This window comes from Trachymyrmex cornetzi, unplaced genomic scaffold, assembly GCF_001594075.2.
Source record: "Trachymyrmex cornetzi isolate Tcor2-1 unplaced genomic scaffold, Tcor1.1 scaffold83, whole genome shotgun sequence".
NCBI classification, from domain to species: Eukaryota; Metazoa; Arthropoda; class Insecta; order Hymenoptera; family Formicidae; genus Trachymyrmex; species Trachymyrmex cornetzi.
In genome coordinates this window covers 4916604-4937104 of record NW_017300169.1, presented here as the reverse complement: position 1 = coordinate 4937104, position 20501 = coordinate 4916604, and the positions used below count along the sequence as shown (strand labels likewise).

Sequence of the window (20501 nt, the reverse complement as noted above, 5' to 3'; positions counted from 1 at the left end):
GCAGCAAGGGCACTTTCGCGCAATTTTCCAACCAGAGTAATCATCTCATGTACACACATTCTCTCTCCTCTCTCTCTCTTGCTCTGAAGCGTATTCATTCGCGACATGCGTTTATCGCGAATCGAGCGAACGCCAGATCGCGATTAATCATTATTACTATTACTATTACGATTGCAATCCGTAATTAGTCAATGGGGAGCACATAATTGCACGTTCAACATCGTAATCGGAAAACTTTTCGCGTTCCGTTCCCCATTCATTAACGTATTTATTTTTATCGCGAGATAGTTCTACTAATGCTGTCAATACGGACCGAGTAGTTTCTACATCCGGATGAATCGAACTCGATCGAAGTTAGAATTCAAAATAAAAATTCGCGAAAAAACTCTTCATCTCGAATCGTTAGTATCACGAATTTTAATTTCAGATTGACAACTTGATCGTTACTAATTAAACTCGTTAAATTAAAAGCACCAATTTTGAAACTAATGAAAAAATAGATATAAAAAAATTCTGAACCACAAATTAAGTAATTAGTAAACACATAATGTTGTTTTATAAAAGGTTGAAAAAATAAAAACTATTAACGTCTCGTTCTCCAATCAAGATTCACTATGGACAGATAGATAATCGGTGATATAATCATCATATTACACACACACGCACACATACACACACGTATGTTCTACGAATTAAGCTGCCTTTGCGTGTTGCAGATTGCGCAAGGGTGCAACAGCAAAAAGCCTGGCCGGAACTTGTACGTTTACCGTTTATCCTTGCGAGCGAACTAGCGGCTACGACTATATGTTCATTCGGACCTTCGTATCGCTTATTCGCTATAGACTTGACTTTTCGTTTGTGTGCCGCTTGTGTACAATCGAACTCGTGCGATTGATTCAGTTTGAGGAACAATCCGACGATATCGGGCTCTGTGTCGGAATATATCGTTTTTCCAGAATGACAATGTGAGTTTCATCAACGTCTGAGGGTAATTCAATCGCATACGCGAGCACGAGCGTTCCTTGTGTGATAACGTACTCCAAGTTGTGGCCATAGCTTTCATAAAGAAGAAAGGTGAAACGATTTTTCAAAGATAGACGAGTGAGAGAAATAAAAATTATTTTAAATTAAAATAATAACACTTAACAATAAAACAAACAAAGCGCCAAAGTAATAAAATACAACCCACCAACGAAACACACTCTAGTCCGGGGATAGAAATAAAAACACAATTGTAAACGTTCCGTTACCTGATCATTTTATTGTTCTTAACAGACGTCGATGAAATTCGCACAGGACTAATTTGCGTTCTCTTACTTAGATTCAGTCTTCACAGACCACTGCGTTTGCCGTATTAATTCGTGACTACATTAATACAAAATATATTTTATTATAATTTATGTAGGTAATTAATAATAATAATATTTATAGCTTCTTTTACGCTGGTGGCCACGAAGAACCCGGCGTCTGTCTCGTTTTCCGTTCGGTTTTTCGGATTATAAGGTGAAAGAGGAGGAAGCGGGATACCGCGGTGTCGACCTGAAGAATCAAGATTGATTAACCGCTATCAAAATTGATTTTCAAACAACCGACGAGCCACGGGTAGACGGGAATAGTAGGGACAGGAAAACTCGGGAGGAGACGCGGGATTTTGGCCTAAATAGACATATTTACACGAAAGGCCGAAAGGACAATTTCTTTTTTTGCGCGCGATAAGCGTATTCCGAGAGGTAATTTCGTTGATTTCGACTTTAACTTAAATTTCGTAAGAAGTAGGGAACTTTACGCAAACGGGTCGGGGATGAACGCCGCGTTTGTGGACCACCCTTCCTACAGAAGATTGTTTTTTCATACCCATTCACGAAGAATTTGTTATCCTAATATTTAGTTCTATAAAGCGCTACTATTCTAAAATTTAATGCAATTTGTGTCCATGTGTTTCGTGTATGTGTATGTGTGTGTGTGAATGTGTTTTCTTGTGTTGTCCGTTGTGTACGTGTTATTTATCTGTGTAAGATCTGCACTTCTTCGAATTAAAAAATTACCACTTCAAGACATGACGCGTAGGCGCTACGTTTCGACGTTAAATAAATATATAATCAATGAAAAAATATATCATTAAAAAGTAGGTACAAATAGGGGGCAGGGGGTTTGGTATTGTTCCTTCGACGAATCATAATACATTGCGTAAATAATTTTCTCTCCTGTGTCCATACCCTGCACACTCCACCATCTCCCGTCAATCCGTCTTCGTCTTCTATGACTTTCGCATTATTATTCGAAAAACATTACGTTAGAAACTTCCATATTATAAATCTAGAATGCACGACAACGTTCGCACCTGGTGATGCTGCACCCACGAACTTCGCACTATCGATTCTTTCCAATCGATAGTATATAATATATATCCCGAATATAAAATTAAATTGTACAATTTAGAACATGCATATACATATTATGTATATATATCTGTTTTATATTTAAATATACTTTTTTCTTTTTGTTTTACCACCTGATCAACTTCGTTCTCAACTTCTTCCTTATTCGTCTCCTCGCACATATACATACATTTCTTCTACCAAAACCTTTCTCACTCATTCTCTTTCGTTCTCTTATTTCAATGTTACGCGTTCCTAGCACAGTTTTATAATAATTATAATTGAACCTCATCTTCGAATTCGTATTAACCAACAAATGCCTCACGTAACTGAAACATCTGTAAAATATGAGATCATATCTGCCAAGGGACACGCTTTCACATTTTTCGGCGCGCGTTACAATACCACGAGAATCCGCGAGCGTGTTCCTCGGCCCCCGACGTAGGCGCGCGTCGAGGATCCTTATACTAATTAATTTTATTTCTTAGATTCATTTATGTAATGGGCTCTTCGTCCCGCAGCGAAAATTCGCGTTTCTGAGCCGCAATAAAAATTTTGCGAAAAACAAAATGCGAGACTCACTCTCGATACTTCTACGAGAAACCTATATTCTATTTCCGTTGCCCCTGTCCCATCGAAAAAACCGTCTCGCTAATTTTGAACATCTCGGACTCGGAAATAATCGTGAACCTCGATATTTATCGTTTCCAAGTGATTCTGCTTGAAACAGTCTTACAACTAATGAACGGAACACGCGGACGCTTCGTGCACTCTCTCCTCTCTCTCTTGATTTGGTCGATTCTCTCGTCATTTGAACCCGTCGTCATTGTTGTCAGGCGACAAAGTCATATGGTAGCTAATCGCGCTATTGACTCTGTCGCGCATTCTCTTCGGAGAAACGACTAAACAGAAGAGATGTTTGGTACGCGCGACGCGCGCCAGAAAGGAAAACGAGGAAGTAAAAAGGATAAGGGAGGAAGGAGACCACACGACAATTTCTCTCTTTCTTTTCCATATATACACGCACATTTATACAGACACATACGTACAACAACACACACACATCCAAGCAGAAAAGCCAAATTCTGTTTGTATTTGTCTTGTATTACTGACTCGTACGATACAGTTATACGACTATATCGTACTTTACGACAGGCTACTGTCTAGCTCTTTTTTTCTCCTCAGTTTCTCTCGCAAGCATACTATGATACAACACGCATCACCCACCATACATGCGCGCACAATTGCGCTTTTCCTTTCTTCTCACGAAATAACTTCGCGAATGGCGATGTCGCCGCGCGCGGTTAGTAATCTTCTAGTCGTACGCGCCATGCTTGTACGAACGTGAAAATATAGAAAATGAAAAGAAAAGAAGAAAAAAGACGAAACAAATACGCGATGCCTCTTTGATCGTCTAGACACGTTTGTTTAATCGCTGGGACTTTTAGGTGAAAGGAAAATAAAGGGAAAGGAGAGGAAGGTGTTTGGAAAGGTCTAGACGATAAGATGGATCCTTATACGACGACTAACACAGTACGATTAAAAACATCAAAGAGGTTTCGTTTCCGCGTGAGGATCGCTGTCGGCGGACACCGACGCCGCGTTACTATGGACATTATTCGCGTGAGTAGAACAACAGAACAAACGTGAAGAATTGAAACGAATAATTTCTCGTACGACAGCGATCCTGCGGTTCCTTCCCGTGGTTATCGTATCTTTCCTCATTATTGCGTGCCTCGCGCCCAAAAATTGGTCGTTCTGTTGCACGGGTCAGCCGACCCAGTGACGTCACACACACATGCTACGTTATTAGAACGAGTTGCGATTCGAGGATAACTCAATGATGGATGATGCTCAAGCCGTGCCGCTTGTCCTCTTTCGCGCTCATCGTTCTATTTCTTTCTTTCTTTCTCTTTCTCTCATTAACGAAACAGCCATACATCTTCGCGTCCGCTTGAACATCATCCTGTTACTTTTGCTACTGCCGTTACTGATCGCGCTACAAATCCCACTTGTTGTAACTGCAAAAACACAGGTTCCAGCAACCCGATCGTGTCGTGTGGACGTCGTCACGATTCCCGTTGCCACCGCCGTTGCTGTTGTTGTTCCCCAGACGATTGTTGTTACTGTTGTTACGGTGCACCATCACAATGTTGTCGGTGATGGTGGCGGGGTCGAGGGGCCCGTTGGTAGTGGCGCAAACGGTAAGTAGGCGATCATCGTCGACAACACAAGCGGGTCGCCGACTGTCCTATACTCAAATGCTGCTCGGATTACCGCTTGGCTCTGCGGCCTTGTCGATGCTGTTGATCCGCTGGCTACTGCTCTCAGGCGGCGACGGCGATGCCCCGCCGTCCTCCGGTTTGTGCAGCGGCGGTTTTACCCCATTCTGCACGTAGTGAGTGAGCCGGGTAGGCAGCGAGCCTGCATTCAGCTGATAGAACTCAACCAATTGCAGCAGATCATAGAACTTGGTCGTTCCCTTATCGAGAGTATACAGCCAGCAATTGCGGCGCTCATCAAAGATCTGAAAAAAATAATTTGGATGAAGAAACATTCTGTCTATATAATATCGAATACATACGCAGCGTTTAATGCAAAATATTCGTGAGATATCGTAAAGTTGTGTGAAAGACCGTAGATCGAATGTAATAATTCAGTGCGAAGAAACGCACATACTTTTTCATACGACAAAAATAAAGAATAATTGAGCCGTTTATTTTGAAAGTGACCTAAGTCACTTTAAAAAAAAAAAATGTTGTTTATGACAGCTAATTTCAAGTTGTACACGCTACTACAAAGGTCAACAACAAAACATTGAAAAATGGACTTAGGCCACTTTCAAAATAAACGGCTCAATTAGGAGATTAAAACTAACTAAAAAAATTCTATTATCGAATCCCTATAAAATCAATTTACTGCGAGTTTAGGCAACATTAATATATGGCTGATATTAAAATAAAAACAGAATTTTTGATATCGGTTTATCCAATGAAATTAACTCGGACGGTAAAAGATTAAAATCCTCTTTTTTTTTAGGAACTTGTTAGTAATTCATTCGCGACGGCTTTAGCTTTAAAGTAAACGACCGGAGAAACTTTTTCGCGTTTAATCGCCGCGAAGTTAACTCGACCGCAAAAAAGATCCTCGACTTGTCGCTAATTATCGATCAGACGTGAATACTTACGGGTTGGATTTGCGCGTGAAAGACCTTGTCGTTGTACTTATAGGTCAGCACGAAGGCCCCAGGATTACTCTTGCTCTCTCTGACCAGAAACACGCTGAAAGTATACATAAAACAGAATATTTAAAAATTCCGAAAGAGACAACAAATGTATAGTTGTTATCGCATTTGAACTTGAGTCAATGTTTTATTTACACATTTGCCATTAAATTTATTTCTCAATTGGATTTAAGTTAATTAAAAATCTGCAATAACAATTCGACGCGATTTAAATAATCGGTGCCCATTGTACAATAATGGCCATGAAGATATATTCATAAAAAATTTACATTGTTTGACGGACACGTACTATCTTTCACTGTAACTTTCAAGTTTTTCTAGGAATATTCAAGTGATATGTATATCGGGGACTGGATAAGAGAAAGGGTTAAGAGAACTACTAAGACAGAGAGACTATACCAATCTGAATACAAGACTAGTTGGGAGATTCAGAAGAGATAGGCTGTGCTTTTTGCATCATGCAGAGAAACCAGCGTGCTACACCGGGTGCTAGATGTTTGATATCGGGGAAGACGGCGAAGCTACGGCTCGTCCAGGCGTATCACGGTATAAATTAGTATGGTCGTAAAAGGCAGCGAGACGAGTGGAGTGGTTTGAAAAAACGGCAGAGGTGAGGGGCGAAGATGGAGGTCAGGGGGATGCAACGACGAGGACAAGACCGACCGGTCGGTCACGAGGCAGATCGGCTGCAGTGAGAAAGAAGGAGAGAGACTCGCGTCGTAAAACGATCGCAACGCGGCCACGCGATCGTAAAACTCCAAGTGGAAGAAGCGGTTCTCGCTTCCTTCCTGGCACTCTCGCATTGAGAAATCCCGTTGCCGCTGTCGCCGAAGAAGAGAGACTTGCGGTCCCTTTCGCGATAAAGTATCATCAAGCACATGCTCACTGCTCTCTTCAATAAATATTTGATACGGTCGTTAATAAATATTATGCAGCAAAATGGTGATACGTTCACAGGAAATTTATTGTCATGTACGTAATTTTGCACACAAAGCGATTCGTTATTTCATAAATAAAAAGATTCCTTATTATTAACAAGCTAATTTTAGTACATAATTACAAAAGTTTGTGTTAATTTAATATAAGATAAATATGGTAGAAAGTAACATAAATATTATGTAATTAACACAAAATTATAACACTTACATAAAATTTGCAAACAAATTGTGAAACATATTTCTTAAATAAAATTGACATTTATATTATCATATAATTAAATTAATACTCATATTTTATTTATTTATCTTAGAATTTACGTTTAAAAATTTACGTTATTTTTATGTTATTTGTTCACTTACTTATAAATTGTTATTTTAACATAAAAAATACTGAATATCAATTTAACACAAGAATTTTAATAAGGACTGGTTTTAACAAAACACACAATGTTTTTTATTATGTAATTAATTCGTAAATATATTCTGAAGTTCTTACATAAAATAAAAAATATCCATGCACCTATTTTATAGCAAGTAACTTTCTTTTCTATAATCAGTTCCTTTGGTAGAATTTTAAATCTCATTCGTCAGATTTATCTCATCGGTATATTTCCTTGAGATGATGGTATCACATTGTTATTTGCCGTAAGGATGAATTCTTGAAATTAAAAAATCTGAGAATTGTAATGCGAGGTCGCATTTGCGTGACCTATTTTTTAGTATCTTGCCCGGAGATTATTCATGTGTAGTGACGATAACGTTTGCTAATGTCGAGTATCGTCTCTCATCAACCCCGATGCTCGTCCAATGGAATATTCATGCGAGTGAATATTCCACGTCCGCCAGGCAAGCAGATAACACACCGGCGGTGGTGACTCGTAGCCCCGGCTATGGAACGGTAATGTCCAAGAACTATCACGAGTTAGAGGATAACGACGTTACGGTTCCCATATAGTAATACAAAGGAGCCCGATGTCCGTCGCTAGGATATGTCTTCTCTATCTCACGAGTTGCCTGAACTAACTCGCAACATCGAGAGAGACAAATGGCGATTAGTAGACAATGCCCAGGGCGGAATCGATTAGATGGGTTTTTGCATCTAACGACGACGACGATCATGACACAAGACAACGGGAACTCACGATGAGCTCGCGAGTGCCAGGTAGGAAGAGGCTAGGCGGGACTCTCACCGTTTCTCCCCTTCTCTTTTTTCGCTATTGTCAAGATGAAGAGAGAAAGGACGAGGAAGAGAATACGACGGAGGCGGCGAGGCGGGTGTACGATCGAGATTATGCAAATTTATGCAAGGGCCCCCTGAACGAACGTAAAACCCAGAGACAACTACGTGATCCCCGAGCACTCAATTACCCGAGGCTAAGCGCGAGATAGATGGAGAGAGTCGTTAATTAACCATTTATCCGCGATTCCCGGCGCTAGTACGGCGAATAAAAGATGAGATCGAGGAACAAGGAAGAGATAAGAGGAGAGGACGAGCGACAAACCGGAATATCGGCAAAACGCGGCTGCTCGCTCAGGTCGTGACCGCCCGTGAGAGGAAGTTACCGACAGATGATCGACGTATTGGAGACGTGCACCTGATCACTGGACAGAATGTATACTCGTTAGGAAAACGATCAGGGACACATGAGAAAGAAATGTGATACCCAGGTCGTCGGAATCATTAGCGTGCGTCAACGTGAGTCATTTACTTGAGCTCGTAGAATTTTCGAATTTTTCCTTTTCTCTTTCTTTTCTCTTCTCTATTTTCTGTTCTCTATTTTCATTATACTTTGAAACTGTGCTATCATCATAATTTGATAAAGAACATGACACATCTACCTACGTGATTCTGCTCTGTCAAATATCTAACACACTCCGGGGAGCAATGCCCCGTCTCGAGAGTGCCTACACGAATATAATGAAATCTGATTTAAGATATTAATAATTTCCTATCGTTTCAAGGGCGTGTCCACACGTGTAACGCTTGCTAAGATTACCGGGTCAATACGGGTTAAATGCGAGGGTCAATATGGTACGCGATGACGGATTCGACCCAGGACAAAGCGGCGTAGTTGAAGGCGTTGAGAGCAAAAAAAAATAAAAATAAAAATAAAGAAGGAAATGACAAGATGTGAAATGGAGAAAGATTTATTACGCTTTAGAGATGACTTTATTCAAAACATAAGAAACTGCATAGGAAAAGAAATATTTCAAATAGTAAAGCTATATATTTGAACTTTACCTTCGGTTATTTCTTTTCTCTCACATTTCTGTATGAGCATATAATTTATTCTTTTGTACACATAACATTTTCTCTATTTTTTAAGTAATAAAAAAATATTATTCTTATTATTCGAATGTGCTGGTGAAGCATTACCCCGCGTAAGAAAACAGAATCGACGATTGAGTATCGCCATTAAAATTCAAATACGCGGATAGCCACGGGCGAATTAGCAAATAATAAGATACTAAAATAACAAAGAGAGACGAGAAGCAGAGGTGGGCGAAAGAAACGAAGTATGCCCGATAGGAATTCATCGTGATTTACGATCGCTCGTAATAATCGCAAGGATTACGCAAGCGCCAGCCAGGCGTGTCGCCCGCGCCAGCAGCTCCGAGGTCGTAATTCTCAACCGGTTTGAGGCGGACCCTCTCCCGCCTGGATGATGACGGTTATCGTTCCTAGCGTCGATGCGATCGGGATTTTCGGGCAGCATCATTATGATGACGGTACTGCTGTTGTAATCAGCAATAACGCGTTATCAATCGCGAGTGTGAAGACGATCAGGCGAGCAAAAAGCGCAACATAAAACTAGTAACTTCAAAAGCGCAATGAAATTATGATTGAAGGTTCCAGTTAAAGTCTTCGTCAGACATTTAGTATGTAATAAAGACGCGATCATAATTTTTGCATTAATTTCATTTTTAAATAGTTTTTATATATATATATATATATATATATATATATATATATATATATATATATAATAATTTGAATTACTTACTTTGAATTACATATATAACTTTGAATTATATCTTGACAACTTCCATAGGCTAGAACGAAGAATAAAAACTTTGCGATCCATTTAATTCGCTTCGAAATTTAAATCGCGCTTTTCATAAAATTGACTTCAGAAGTTGATTAATCGACAAGATTGAACTTACCCGTCGACGCTGCCGTGATCCCTTATAATAGCTGCCGCGACATCCCTCTTGAGACCGCCGTGGAACCAAGGCTGAAGAACATGTATACCGGCGTCGAGGCCATGCAGCCTCATCATGGCACATCCCGGTGGTGTTCTCGAAAACGGTCGCCATCTCCGCCGCCAAACCATGCCTTCATTTTCGGCTATATCCTTGGCTTCTTTGGGATCCTCGACTATCCTGCCCACGCTACCGGTAAAATCCATCGCCACGCGTGATCGTATCGATTCCTGCAAGAAAAAAGAAAATTTGTTCGTAAATTCATCTTGCATTATACTTTCGATATATAGCTAAAGTTTAATAAAGCCTTTTTCATCACTCGATATAAAATTGTATATCACTTGATATAAATATTTCATTCTCTTATATAGAATATTCAGAAAATTATTATTATATATTATTAGCCACGTATTAGGAAAAATCTTTTATTTGAAGAAAAGAATCGCTGTACTTTCTAAAAAATATAGGATTTAATGCGGCGTTAGTATAATTCTCATTATACGTTAATATTAATATTAACACTAACATGATGTAGATTAATTAAAGTATTTAATATTATGAGTTTTATTTAAATCCACTTCATGGTGTTTATATCAACACCATCATGGTGTGGATTTAAAATCCATGGTGGTAATCATGATAATATTGATATGAACACCAAAGGTTTTAAAGCCACGCCAATTGGTATTAATATTAACAGCTGCAAGATAAGAATTATATAGACACCGCATTGTATTAAATTCACACCTATTTTTTTACAGTATGCGATTTTTTTAGGGGAGTTTATCATTACGTGAACACATAGATATGTTTCCGGTAAACGATGCGACGCACTGAAGTTTCAACGTGCTCAATGATCCCGGGATAAATACGTCCATCTATATCCCAAGTATGAACGTGAGTTTGAACGTTTCGACATTCATCTCTTGGCAAACGGAAGCCCGTCCTTTACGAGCACGATGAAGAGGGGCGAGCCGTTCCGGGCTGCCGCCGAACGCTTTTATTTGGGATTAGAAACGAGGGTGGTTTCCAGTTCGGTAAATAACTCGTCCTGCAAGCGAGAGAAAGAGGAAGGAGAGTGAATTTTCTTCCTGTTTCCATTCCTCTTTCTCTTAGTGATCCACGGAATAAACCGCGCCTCGCGAATCTCCCGTAAAATTATGGCCCGAATGCGATACAGCCGGTAACAATCGCAAACGATAACTCATCACTGCCTCTCCGGCAATAATTTTCTTCACGGACTCCTCTTTCCGCGATTTCACAATCGACAATAAAGAACCACCAATGCCGAAACGAACCTCGATATCGCGCGAGACGATCGCAATAATATCGAGGTAGGACACCTATGAGATTGAAACACCTTTACAATAATAGAATGTGATTGAGATCCCATAGATGAAGATACCCACAATTTCTAGCATTCGGATATGTTACAGAATCAAATCCACATTTCGAAACGATTCTGAAACTGTGGCTTGGGTATCCATGATATCTAATTTCATCACCGATCAAAGCGATAAGATACTCGGACATCTATGTTTCAAAATTTCAGACACAAATTATATCCGGATATCTGAACACGACGTTATATTGAAAGCTCAGTGTGGACGTACCCCGAAGGATAATTTGTGTCGTCGCATAAGCAACCCCTGCTAACCCCCCCCCCCTCCCGCTTTTCAGGTCCTTGATAACGAGCAAAAAGCCGGAGCGCACGTAGTGGATTAGTCGGTCGTTAAAATAAATAGACGCTCGCGGCGCGAGTACGTACGAGGGAGAGAATTACGAGAGAGAGAAAGAGAGAGAGAGAGATATATATATGGGGAGAGAAGGGGTTCGGCGTTCCTCATCAGCCGGAGAATTACCGTAGAGCGAGAACTCGAGGGTGTTTTCAGGAGCCCCCGGAAACCGGGAAAGCCGGTGCGGCCCCGAGCATACGCCCGTAACGTGGCCGGCCGCGATCGATGTTCACCGGCTCTCTCCAGTTCGGCTTGCTCCTTCTCTAAGCCGCTATATGTTCCCTCTTGCTCTTTAGAGAGAGAGAGAGAGGGGGGGAGGGCAGAGAAAGATAGAAGTATCCTCGCGATAGGCTTTCGTCCTGGTGTGGCCTTGACACCGGAGTGACCCGATATACTCCGGCAATTTAGAAACTGTCTTCCGAACACACATAGAAAGGAAACAGACGTATATCTCATATATATAAAGGAGATATCATTCTTTCGTTGTTATTCCTTACAATTTAACAATGATATGATTACTCTCTAAATCTGAACCAGTGGATAATCACTGATATCAGTGCCAAGTATGTCACTGGTAATCAGTGAGTGAAATGTGAAATTCCTAACCTAACTAACCTTTATTATGTGATCTAATTAATCTTATTTTAGTGCATAAATTCAATGAATATAGTATTAGAAGATTGAAATTAACATATAAATATCAATATTTTAGGATATATAATGCTCAAACCTTCTTTCTTTTTTTATTGAAGTTCACTGATTATCCAGTGCCAAATACGTCACTGGGTGATTAAGTGAATAGTGGCATACTTGGCACTGATATCAGTGATTATTCACTGATTCAGATTTAGAGAGTATACATTACATACATATATAATTATACAATTATATAATACACGGGGGAGGGGAGGTAGCTTTCTGAGTAAAACATGTAAAAATGTAAATATATATATATATATTTTTTTAATTTACTTTTTAGGAATTTTTCACGAGTTCTTCAAGAAGAAATACATCCTAGAATATATTATCACTATTCTATTCGTCCTCTCTTGTTCGCTATTGACATTAAAGAGTAATAAAGGAGGTATAAGGTGTTGAGTATCGCAAGTACAACAGGAAGTTAATAACGACGTGTACCATCAGGAAGACTTCCGTAAGTAAATTGATTTTTAAGTGGTACATTGTGCGATATCAGGACGAACGTTTAGCGGCATTAAAGCTTGGTGGCGTAGCCCAGACCAATCTAAGTCCGGCCACGTGTATATAATATTTTAAGGGATGTCCGACGAGCGAAGTTAACGCGGCGAGCTTCCCGGGTGAGTTTACTACTTCCGGCCTAACTTCGTCGGTTTAAACACATAGAGAAGAGCGAGAGAGAAAGGAAGAGAGAGGAAGAGAGAGAGAGATAGAGCTTTCCCTAGCTCGGCTAGGCTTGCTCGTCGTGTTTTATCGTTATTACAAGCTCCTTCGAAGTTTACGACTCTGTGCAGCGGATAACGTTCTCCGCCCTTCCTCTCTCTTATCCTCGTCAACCCCCTCGTTGTTCGATCAACCTTTACACGAAGCGCTAGCCGTCGGAAATGACGCGTCCTGGTTGCACGACCACCCCGCCCGTTTCGTGGCACATCTCCCTTCCAAGAGGAATTTTGTTACATCGCTTATGGAAACTCGACGTCACCTTGAAAAGACATAAAAATCGTCGCTGCGTCGACAAGCTATATTACAAGCTCTTCACATAACTAAACTTCGACGTCAAACATCTTGACAGTTAAATCTCGAATTTGCATTCCCGTTGGAACGTACTTAAAAGTAAGTGAGAAATAAAGATCGTTATCTATATATATTTTCCATCCTCGACTCCAACATAAAAAATCGTAAAACACACCATAATGTTATGGAAAAAGAAAAAAAACATAATAATTCTTTTTAAATAATTTTATGTTGGAGAAAAAAATATAAACGTTCATTGTAATGTAAAGCAATTTGGTAAATTTTAACAAAATAATAAAAAAATTATTATAGTATTATTTAATATTGTAATTATCGTAATAAAATTGATAATTAACGCGATTGAGATAAATTCTTCATAAAAATATCAAATACCGGATTTCACATCAAATCGTTTCACGATGTATCTAAAATTATTCCTAAAATACTCGGAATCACCACTTTCCTCCCATAACGAAATTTCGCTGACTCGCGACACCGGCGCACCGTTTCGCGCCTGAATACTCTTACCTGGAGTACCACTCCGTCGTATTATTTCGCTTTATGACATTTTAAATCGTCGCCAATATGACGGTGATATTACGAAATTGTGAGGCGATATTGCACGTCGCGACGTGCGTGTATGCGCTCCTCAGAATATCACGTGTTCCACCAGCGCGAGCGATTGGATTTTCCTTCGCTCCCCCATCGCTCCTTCATTCCTCGTCGCTGTTTCGGTAGCATTTCGCGGTTCCCTCGTTATCGTGGATGCCTAACGTTGTTTTACGACCGATAAAAGCATCCCTTCCTCGTCTGCTGGTAGCGTATCATTTTACCCGGAGCTGCGTGGCTGTTAGCTGCTTCATAATGTCTACCAAGCGGATATGAAGAATCGGTCTTTGCAAATGAGATAAATCTCCTCTCTAGTTAATTATCCTCGCAATTTCGCAATTCGTCGCGCACGTCTTATGTAAGTCAGTGAGAATAAAACGACGTGTACATCACGCGAGATATCACAATTATTTTGCGCAATATAAAATTTTTAATTTGCCACAATATCAAGAAAATGCTACAGAAAATAATGGAACTTTATATACGTCAAAAGACTTTAAATACATATTTTCTAAATTATTCTTTTTGCTTTTCAATCATCATTTTGATTTCCTATCTTGTTTAAATAAAATACGACACTAATTATATCGATATACAACATGTATCTAAATACTCGTATTTTGCTCTAATATTTTAGAGGCTTTATTACAGGACGGCCTGGCAGTCGCCGATTAGAGACGCATCGACCGATCAATAGTCGTTCTTTCCGCGTGTTACTGGGTTACTATCTCGCCTCGTGACTATGCGATAGCGTAATGCGCCGAGAGCGTAGTCGTAGATGAGAGGCAAGTGCTCATAAAATCGAGTTTTTAACGCGCTATTTAATTACAGTGCAATTAAAGCTCTATAATAAGATATTAAAATATTTTTTCAATTCAAAGATTAATTCGTCGAATTCAAGAAACCTGATCAATTAAAATTATAGTCGGTTATGTTAGAGAAGCACACGATAGATTACCAATAAAATTGTGCATAATGTTAATTAACATCGCGGCCTTTGCTCGCAGTAAAGACAAGGGAGGGATAAGTCCTTCTCTGCATGTCGAAGCTTTCACAAATGCGCGGTGTCTCGCAAGCGTCGCGAGCTCGTACGAGTCTTGCATAGTAACGTGGAGGGTCAACCACGGTCGAAGATAAAGCCGTCAAAGAAGAAGGGGAAGAAGTGGGAGATTGTACCTGGAGACCCGTGACTCGCGCGATATCGATCCCACCGGCGACCGACCGTATCGCTATCGGCCACGTGGACGCGTTGGTTGCACGACCGGAGAGATAAAAGGATTCCTTCGTAGCGCATACGGAACTATGTGTGCGGAAAACTTTCACGTCGGTTTCCATTATATTTACTCGGAAAACACCGGTCGGCCGGACGGTCGGCATCGCTGTGCGAGAGATACGCGGGGAAGGGTTTATCGAGGCTATTTCCGGTAGTACACTGCGGGGGTTTATCGCTACTCCACCTCCTCTCCTCGCCCCATCGAGAGCGACGCGAGAGACGTTCGGAATATTTTGCAGAAATAAAATAAAGCCCCAGCGCTTCCGTGTTTATTTATACGAGCCTAATCCGATAGTCTTTTTTTTTTTTTTTTAAGTTAGTGTTAGAATGATGATATGTCATTTTTAATTTGATTCTTTACACGTTGGAAATTGCCTGTTCGTGATGTTCTCGACGGTCTATTTGAACGTCATTTCTGTATAAATGCAAATATCTGTGTTAAAACTTGGAAATAAGAAAATTATGCTTGGAAAACAATAAGATAGCCTATATCGTGAGAATCTTAACAAAGTAATTCTTTGAATTAAAAATTTAGCTACTAATAAGCTAGGCTTCAAATTCTAACAAATATAGTTTATAGTTTTCTTGGGAATATCAATTTTTGTAAAATTATGAAATTATCAGACGGGGATTCTCTGATTTTTCTCTCTCTAAAAAATTCCGAACTTTTTTTTAAAATATAAAAATATAAAAGACTGCACAGTTTTTTGTAAGATTTCTCTTTACTAATTAATTTATACGTCACAAGTATATTCCACATTTATCTCTTAAGGGAGCATGAACGCAGTCGTCTCTTTGAAAACCTTGCAGAAATTCATGATATGAGGCTCTATTGGTCCGTCGATCAATTTGCAGAATCCATTTACGGTAAAGGCTGCATAGCAGCGTGCAACGATTGCAAGATTCGTGACTTAGGGTTGACAACCCCTGACAAGCCTGTTGCTAGGCGCCCATCAACTGTCCCTGCACAGAGTCGAGGAACGAACGAACGGACGAACGAACGAACGTGGGGCCTGCCTCGCTTTGCACCGATCGACGCTACTGCGCATGCTGCTCTTTGTTCCCCTCGTCTCCTCGTAATACGGTACCCCCTATGCTGCCCGCCCCCTCCCCCTGTTTGTCTTTACCTTGCACCCCTAGCTCGCCTGTGTGCCCCGATGCGAGGCAGCGAGGCTCAAAATCGTCTCCCGGGTGGTGCCACAAAAAAAAAAGAAGGTCGATTCGATTTCAGCTCTGGTCAGCAACGTTCCGTGAATCATTCCACCCCTGTCTATCACAACTTTAACGAAATTTGGCGAATTCGTAGCACAGAGAGGAAAAAAAAATCTTAATGAGTTTCTTCGTTGCTGATGTGGTCATGTTTAGGGGTTAAAACTACCCTCGAGGTTGTAGCCGTCGTGTTATATTGGAAACTATCGGGAGAAAGTATTTTTTGTATAAAAGTTTCGTAATAAAAGCACTCTAAAAGGACGCTCGCAAATTAAGAAAGTTTTTGTCCGTCAGAGGCGTCTTTTGTCTCTAAAACCTGAATATTAGCGCGAGTTAAAATTACCGGCGCTACTTTATTACGCAAACCATCCAGTTTCTCGTGAAGTCGGAGGCGGAGGAACGGTTCGTGGCTATTCGTCGTAAAGAGAGGAAAAGTATGGCGGGATAACAATGCGGAAGGATTTTATACGAGTACGAAATTACGCCTCGAATAATTCAACCAGCTCTGAAAGAGACGAAAGAAGGCTAGGCTTCCGCCATCGACCAATGCAGAGTTATGACATCCATGCAGAGGGTGTTACGCAACGATGTCGCCTGCAGCGACAGGCTATCGTGCGACTTGCGCGATGACGCACGTCGAGCAACTCGGTATTAATTGTCCGAGGTTATCGAACAAAGGCGAATTACTGTCACAAAGCCGTCGTCGGTGCACGACGTCGTGACGGAGCTTTGCCCGTTGTGGAAGGCACAGAGAAGGAGACGAGGACGTCTCCTAAATTGCATCGGATACGCTCGGTCTCAGATAGTAGTCGACCGGTAGTTTAGATAGACGTTAATTGTGCCCGGCGATTCGCTTGGGAACACGTCCGGCGCAGAGAGAGGGAGAGAGAGAGAGAGAGAGAGGAAACGAAAGACGAAGTTTGTTCTGAAATAACAGAAGAACCTGGCCGCCCGCCGACATTAGCTCGGTCGCATCGTCGAACAAAGACAAATTACGCGGACGGCTGGTCGGAGCTGGTTGTACGGTTCTTCGGCTTTTCAAGAGATCCCTATCGTTGCCGTTGCGCAACCACCTCGGAGCTCTCTTGGCTACGGACCGATGATTGACGTAAAATTATGCAAAAACTGTCGTCCCGCACTCGAGCGCGAGCGGAACATGCGTTTCTTTCATGCGCGAGGTACCTTCCTCTTCATGGCGAGCACGGACAAAGAGCTTAAGGCAAAAGCAGACAAGCTGGCTGACATCATTCTGGAGATCGATCGGTATCCACAAAGGGAGCAAAAAACGGATTCCTTTGACAATTGATGGCGATTCCTTGGAGAGAAAAGAAATATCACCCCTGAATATCTCTAATTCAATTGACGATAACATACACGAGAAAAAGCGAATAAAAATCATTTTTTTTACAGACATTCCGTATTTTTTGCTTTTAGATCCGTAATTTGTGTTTTAAGTTCAAATGTAAACCGAATGTGACTTGAACACAGAAAAATATTCTATTGCTAAGAAAAATAATTACTCAATTTACTTTCTTCCTTTTCAGTAACAGTTATCTTTAACAAAAAGTATTGTCTTGTGATAATAATCTTAAAATATAATTGTTACAAATTTTAGAAAAATTCATTATTATATACTCAAATTAAAATTTATTTTCTTTTGAAGGATATTATAGAATTGATTAAAGAAGCGACTTTATATAATGAGCAAATCGAATTTGTTTTAATTTAATAATTTTGATTGAAGAATTAAATTCGCTAGGATTCGGATTATATTTCGAATAAATTTGATATTTGAGATAAATTTATGATAGATTTGCAGATGTATGAACTTTTGAAATACTTGGAACAAGTAATTATTGTTTTATGTATGTATATGTGTTTTTTCTGTGTGCAGATGTTGCATACAAAATGGACACCGAAGTTATAGTTGCGGAATATTATCGTATTGGCGTCAAATGCGGGATAACAATACGGGCTTTAACGTAAAAAGAAAAGTCTTTTTTTCTGTAATCAATACACTTTGACGGGATTCGTGAATGCAATTTTGTCACAAAGCACAGCACGGGAACCAGATTCGTCCAAATTATCAACCTCGCGCTCATCACAATTCTTCACTCACCGTAACTCACATAAAAGCGTAATTCGCGCGATGCTATTTTTCTCAGCGTTCATTATGCTGGTGCGTTAGCAATTAGTAAGGAAAGGAGGACATTATGTATTTTAAAACGCTAATAGGCTAACTCGCTCTTTTCCTCGTTAACTGTCACCCTAGTCGAGCTAAAATATTCTTACTTTACAGCCGCAACAAGTTTCCTAACAAGTTTCAAACAAGCATACTAGTTGCTGGGAGGGAAAAAAAAGGGGGTATCGTGCAAACTACGCTAAAGGCGAGGTCCGTCGGTCGTTATGAGGGCATTGCAGACGTTAGACCGATAACTCACGTGCACTCTTGTACTCGATCGTGCGACGTCACTCGACGTTGCGTCGTGCGCGCGTATAATACGCCGCGTGGGCGCACCACGGCATTCAGATGCGTTCGATCTCTCGCGTCGCCGTCGCCGTCGCCGTACGTGCACACCAACGATTATGCCAGGCCGTGTCGCATACGAGAGGGAGAAAGAGTGATAAATCGGTCGGTCGCGCCCGTGCAATTTGAATAATAAACGGCGCGCTCTCGCTAAACCGAGAAAAACCTCCAAGCTCGTACTCGCGTCGCGATTACGCGCTATAACCGAGCGCGCTAACGTCTCGTGCCCGAGCTAAATTACCCTCGCGCACTCTCTCGAACTACGTTCCCCCTGTCGAGTTACGATTCATGAAGTCGCGAACGAGCAGCAAGTTCGAAAGCAAGGGAAACGTGTCGTCCGATTATTTCACTCTAAAACGAAACGTTCTCGTTCCGTTTGACTATTCGGCTATCTGTCAATGCTGCACTGAGAAAAATATCTAGTTGAAAATGAATGAAGCAGAAAATTCTGATTATATCAATCAGAATTCTGGTTATTACAACTAGAATTTTATTGGAATAGTAGATTTAATTTTTAATAATTCTGATACGTCCATTTTCAACCAGAATTCCAATTAACCTAAACACACCGAAAAAAGTATACTCAAAAATTTATTTGTGAGAAATATTGTACATCTATTTCTCACTGAAATAAATCTTTATTTAAATACGGCAAAATATAATTTTATTCCTAGTAAATAAACCACTTTTTTTATTTTTTGTACAATTAATAAGATATATTTCACAGAAATGTATATTTCGTTATAAATATCGACAAAAATGTAAGTAACATTTGTTTCGCAGTACTTCAACATTTTTCTCTCAGTGCAAACACTTTTTTTAGTGTGTGAATAACGCGAATGTGAATTACATTGTTATATGTAGTAAATTTCTATTGTTATCTATTTAAATTATGAGATATAAATTACGATAAGAATACGAAAGACAATATAGCGGTACGATATTACGACCAGGAATTCGCTCCAAGTATTTAAGGTCTCGGAATGAGTCAAGCGCGTCTCTATAAAAAATGTACTATCACGTCCTTCAATATAGCCCTCGGTGGTAGCTGTGGGGTAGAGTGGGATACGGAAATCTGAAGAACGAGATCAGAGGGGCGATCAAGCACAATGGCTTGTTGTGTCGCGTAAGCCGCACTTCGGCCTCTCTTTAAAGTCCTCAGTCTGAACGCGCAGCAGCACCAGATGACTTCCTCTCCCGAGGGATGCGCGACAATGCAACGTCGCGGATGCGATGCGTCGCGTTTCTCTGGGAAGAAGCTAAAATTGCGCCGGAAGTGCGCGAAAGCACTCGCAGCTATCGATCGCGGCTTACTCACGGGAAATGGCTCGTTAAGAAGATTAGAGAGGACCAAATGAGCTTCGCGAAGGAGCGCGAAAGCTTCTTGACTTCTCCGGCAAAGCTTACGAATCGACGGGAAATACGTTGTTGTATCATGTTCAAAACAGCATTTATTCAGACGCTATAAATTTTATTAATCCAATTCAATTTCTGTTTAAAACATAATAAATTATTTTATTAAGTTTAAAATTTAAATTATTTAGAATAATTGCACGCATTTTTTTCACTGTTTAATATAAAACGTATCTTTACACTTTTTGTGTGTTATACTGCAGTGTTAAATTCATAATATTAAATAATTATACTCCATCTGAGTTATTTTTTATCATTTC

General features: G+C 40.3%; 1 protein-coding gene across 2 annotated transcripts in view; it reads right to left on the bottom strand.

The window, feature by feature from the left end:
* Positions 1-1241: 1241 nt before the first annotated feature.
* LOC108768841 (growth factor receptor-bound protein 14) overlaps positions 1242-20501 on the bottom strand; it is a 349214-nt gene continuing 329954 nt past the window's right edge. For both annotated transcript variants that reach the window (XM_018519476.1, XM_018519477.1), the window contains 3 exons: positions 9726-9994; positions 5566-5659; positions 1242-4905 (listed from right to left, as the gene is read on the bottom strand). In XM_018519476.1, the coding sequence (XP_018374978.1) occupies positions 4636-4905; positions 5566-5659; positions 9726-9994 (633 nt within the window). In that variant the 3' untranslated portion in view covers positions 1242-4635. The remainder of the gene's footprint in view (positions 4906-5565; positions 5660-9725; positions 9995-20501) is intronic.